Below are 5,290 nucleotides of genomic sequence, written 5' to 3'. Positions count from 1 at the left end.
AACTTGGTCTTTATCCTGAAGGCAATAGGGAATCTCAGAGCTTTTAAAGTGACATGAGATGGATTCTGTTACATTCTTGGCACTGTCTTACATAGTTGTTTAATAATATGCCTCACAGGACTTGCCTCGTGGTGCAGTGGTGAAGAATCTGCCTGCCAATTCAGGGGACACGGGTTCGAGCCTTGGTCTGGGAAGATCCCTCATGCCGCAGAGCAACTAAGCCCGTGTGCCACAACTACTGAGCCCACGTGCCTAGAGCCAGTGCTCTGCAACAAGAAAACCCACCACAATGGGAAGCACGCGCACCGCAGTGAAGAGTAGCCTCCACTCCCCGCAACTAGAAAAAGCCTGCGCGCAGCAATGAAGACCCAGCGCAGCCACAAATAAATTTTTTAAAAATATATGCCTCAGTTCTCTCAGACTTTGGTATATACTTTCTCATTAATTCTCAAAGATGATTTTGTCAAGAGAAAAAAATACAAGGAACCAGCAATAGGGTTGGGAATTGTTGATTAGGTATGAACCCAAAGTAGCACTTACAGAGAAGGCTCCTGCCTCTTTGTGCCTTTAAGTGACTTTCTAAGACTGGAGGAGCCTATCTAGCTCTTTCTAACTACCTGGAGGAGGCTTTTTGCTCTCTCCCCATCTTCTGTGGTTTCCCTCCCTAGCGCAATTCTTCCCCCACGGTGTCCTCTCCAATATGTTGCCTCAGTCTTTTCAAGTGCACACAAACCACCTTGTACAAATTAGTCAAAGTACACAGTCTCATATTACCCAATTCAGCTAGACACAGATTCACACATTGGGCAGGTTATTAGTCATTACCAATCCCCTCTTCCTAATTTAATATCCTCTTTTCTACAACCTCGTGCTTATGGCCAGAGTTCTTTTTCTTGGCACCCTTGAGTCATATGTATATACTCATATATCTAAAACATTTGTGTATCATTTTATAAAGTAACCCTGTAAGGTAGTTATATTCATTATTTTCATTATTTTACAGATGAGAACATTGAAGCCCAGCCAATAAGTAGACTTGCTTATGGTCCTACTTTTATTAAGATACAATTAGGACTGGAATCTAACATTTTAACTTTATTTAATTAATTATTTTTTTAAGATTTTTTTTTTTTTTTTTAATGTGAACTTTTTTTTTTAAGTCTTTACTGAATTTGTTACAGTATTGCTTCTGTTTTATGTTTTGGTTTTTTGGCAGCGAGGCATGTGGGATCTTAGCTCCCCAACCAGGGATCTAACCTGCACCCCCTGCATTGGGAGGCAAAGTCTTAACCACTGGACCACCAAGGAAGTCCCTAAAATTTTAACTTTATATCATCATGTTATTTCCCAAGTATACCATGCAGCGTCTATGTACCCCTTCTCCATTCCAAGTCAAAACTACCCAAGCTTCTTGACTCCTGTGGATTTTGTGCCTGAATTTCCTTGAAGCAAACCCTCCCTCTGCTGGCCATTCTCCAGGACAAAACAGAAGCCTCTTGACTTCCCTTTCCTCACTCCCTCAGCTTCTCCGAAAATTCCAAACTCCTTCACCTCTCAGAGTCGACATAGGTAGGAGAGAACAAAAGTCTGCTCTGAGTCTTACTATATCCTTGGGGCACACATTAGAAATAGAATAAGATAAAAGCATATCTAAAACCCTCTTACATTTTGATTATTAAATCCATCCCAATCCATTGTAAGATTTGAGGGACAATATTTCCCCAAAGGCTACTACATCAGAGATTTTGACATAAATCATTAAAATTGCACATGGAAATGATCATTTGTATGTGAAAAAAAAAGTGAGGAGAGCTGAAGAAAACAGAATAAAATGAAACAGTAGCTATTCCATTGCTTTTTTTTTTAACATCTTTATTGGAGTATAATTGCTTTACAATGGTGTGTTAATTTCTACTGTATAACAAAGTGAATCAACTATATTTATACATATATCCCCATATCCCCTCCCTCTTGCATCTCCCTCTAACCCTCCCTATCCCACCCCTCTAGGTGGTCACACAGCACTGAGCTGATCTCCCTGTGCAATGCAGCTGCTTCCCACTAGCTATATATCTTACATTTGGTAGTGTATATATGTCAATGCTACTCTCTCACTTCATCCTATTCCCTTGTTTTTTTAATGCCATGTATTTAAAAGCCGGAGTTTATAACCTGAATAGCTATGAGAACCATAAAGGGAAGAAAGTACCACTTGGCTACTGAACTGAAAAAAAAAAAAAAGGCCAGCCCTGAACTTTCAGAAGCTCTGTTGTACCTGCTTTCAGCCAAGCTTACGTGGGCTCACAGGGTCAACCCAGGATTGCTGCTAATTCATTCACCCCAGGCAAGTGAGGCCAGGTAAAGACCACTCCTACTTCACACTTTCCTCGAGACAATGGAAGGAATGACACATACCATTCTCTTCTGGGAATGACACTTACCCAGAGAACTTCACTGGGTGGATAGCCTTTAGCTCTTGAATTTTTGTGCCTATGAATAAGATGACCTTTTTAGTCACTTGCTCATTTAGGTAACAAGATACTATATCACTCTGGGAAGGTAAAAACGATGCTGGTAAATATGTAGATTGCCTTTCATGCCTCAGAAAATTAAATCAGTTCATGCCAAAAACCTACTCTTTGAGATATTTGACTGCAGCATAATTTTCTATTTGTTTAATTTTTAAAATTATACATGTTTTTTATTAGTGATGAGGCAGAAAGCTATACATCTCCCCCTTGTGGTTCCTGTTAGGGTCTGCCTTTCCATGTCCAATTTCTTCCAGTTCCAATCAACCCCAATAAAATGCTGCTAAAATAATCTTCCTAAACCACAGTTCTGTTATTACTCTCCTGCTCAAACTCTCAGTGGCTCCCTGTTACATGCAGAGTAAAATCCAAACTCCTTGCATTTGTCCACCTGGAATTCGTATACTAAAACTCTCTGCTTTTTGAAATCCTACATATTCTTCAAGCCCTAAATTCCTCTTTCCCAATCCCTCACCTGGAAATAGTCTTTCCATTTTGTGCTCTTATAACACAATCTGCCAGTAATTATAGGTGTTTGTGCTCATTTTATCTCTCAGACTCTATTGTGAAGATCTGGAGAGTAGGAAAGGACAAAGTCTTTCTCATCTTTCTGTTGTTGCCACTGTTCCTTGCAGTGAAGGCACTCAACAAATGTCTATAGAACTGAATAAAACAGATACAGTGGTTAGTAAAATTAAGTCTGCATTAGGCTTTAAAAACAGATGACACAGGACTTCCTTGGTGGCGCAGTGGTTGGGAGTCCGTCTGCCAATGCAGGGGACACAGGTTCAATCCCTGGTCCGGGAGGATCCCACATGCAGAGAAAGCCCGTGCGCCACAACTACTGAGCCTGCACTCTAGAGCCCGTGAGCAACAACTACTGAGGCTGCACACCACAACTACTGAAGCCCGTGCACCTAGAGCCCGTGCTCCGCAACAAGAGAAGCCACTGCAATAAGAAGCCCACACACTGCAACGAAGAGTAGGCCCCGCTCGCCGCAGCTAGAGAAAAACCAACACAGCCAAAAATAAATTAATTAAAATTAAATAAAGTTGCTGGAATAATTATGACACATTTAAAAGTGGATCAAGAGAGAACTCCATTGGGCTTCCCTGGTGGTGCAGTGGTTGAGGGGCCGCCTGACGATGCAGGGGACACGGGTTCGTGCCCCGGTCTGGGAAGATCCCACATGCCGCGGAGCAGCTGGGCCCGTGAGCCATGGCCGCTGAGCCTGCGCGTCCGGAGCCTGTGCTCCGCAATGGGAGAGGCCACAACAGTAAGGGGCCCGCGCACCGCAAAAAAAAAAAAAAGAGAGAGAGAACTGCATAGACCAGCCCCATCCAGTAGAAATATAATTTGTGTAATTTTCAATTTTCTGGTAGCCAGATTAAAGAAAGGAAACAGGTGAAATTAATTTTAATAATATATTTTAGCACAATTATTTCAACATGTATCAATATAAAAATTACTAATGAAATAGTTTACCTTGTTTATACTAAGTCTTCCAAATCTAGTGTGTAGGATGTACTTACAATGCATCTCAGTTCAATCTGCCACATTAAAAGTGCTTCATAGGGCTTCCCTGGTGGCGCAGTGGTTGAGAGTCCACCTGCCGATGCAGAGGACACGGGTTCGTGCCCCGGTCTGGGAAGATTTCACATGCTGCGGAGCAGCTGGGCCCGTGAGCCATGGCCGCTGAGCTTGCGCGTCTGGAGCCTGTGCTCCACAATGGGAGAGGCCACAGCAGTGAGAGGCCTGCGTACCGCAAAAAAAAAAAAAAGTGCTTCATAGCCACACGTGGCTACTGGCTACTGTATTAAAAAGGTGCTGAGCCCAGGGTAGGAACCGAGTCTAGTCCTGGCTGACTACTGAGTAATTTTGTTACCCTAGACAAGACCTTTAACCACTGTTTCCTTGGTTTCCTCATCTGAAAAGGAAGACACATAGAGAGATAGAAACACATTTCCCATTGCTTTGTCCTCCAGAGGACTCTGCAATAGTCATTTATTATTAACATTTTGTGCTTTCAGGAGATCCTCTGCAGAACTATAAGTGCCCCTTCCCAAACACTTCATTTATTGCTTATTCCCCTGCCAAGATCTGAACTATCACTCCCACTGCCCTAAGAAATGGCACGGAAAGGTACCCAAATTGTAATTTCAGCTTTATATATGGAGTAAGCTGAAGCAGCAAAAAACAATTCCCTTTCTTGTGTATTGTGATTTGGCTTTCTGTCAGCCTAGAGCCTATTGGAACTTTGCTCGGTCCAAGATCCCTTTCCCCTTCCTGCCATGTGGTCCACGGTCCCTTCCTCTCTCTCTCTGAAGGTTTCTAAAGTCCTACCCTTTGCCTTCGGTTGTTGTCCGGGAGACCAGACCCTGCCCTAACAATAGTTGCTAAGGGGCGGAGACTTGGAATTAGCTCCCAAGACCCAACACTCCAGGGTGAGTACTCTGGGCGCATGCGGCGACTTTCTCTGAGCTCGCGCGAGGTTTCCTCTTTCCGGAAGCAGCGGAGGAACTTCCCCGTTAACTGCGTCGCGATGTGTGGGGACTGTGTGGAGAAAGAATATCCCAACCGGGTGAGCGAGTGGGCGCCGAGAACTTCCCTCTCCTTTGGCCCATGGCCGCCCCTGAGGCTTCTCATATCCCCGGCCGGCCTTCATGGGAGGCCGGGCGCGGGGCAGACTCAGCCGCTCCGCCCCATCCAGTGACGCGGCAGCTGTATGTAGGCACCTGACAGCGGGGATGGCCTGCAGCCG

General features: G+C 44.1%; 1 protein-coding gene across 2 annotated transcripts in view; it reads left to right on the top strand.

Moving 5' to 3' along the window:
* Nucleotides 1-4,990: 4,990 nt before the first annotated feature.
* Nucleotides 4,991-5,290, top strand: part of CHURC1 (churchill domain containing 1) — a 21,420-nt gene continuing 21,120 nt past the window's right edge. For both annotated transcript variants that reach the window (XM_007449029.1, XM_007449030.1), the window contains exon 1: nucleotides 4,991-5,110. In XM_007449029.1, coding sequence (XP_007449091.1) covers nucleotides 4,991-5,110 — 120 coding nt within the window. The remainder of the gene's footprint in view (nucleotides 5,111-5,290) is intronic.

Source organism: Lipotes vexillifer, unplaced genomic scaffold (genome assembly GCF_000442215.2).
Source record: "Lipotes vexillifer unplaced genomic scaffold, Lipotes_vexillifer_v1.1 scaffold629, whole genome shotgun sequence".
NCBI classification, from domain to species: domain Eukaryota; kingdom Metazoa; phylum Chordata; class Mammalia; order Artiodactyla; family Lipotidae; genus Lipotes; species Lipotes vexillifer.
Note: the sequence above shows the minus strand (reverse complement) of the source record. Positions and strands in the feature narration are given on the sequence as shown.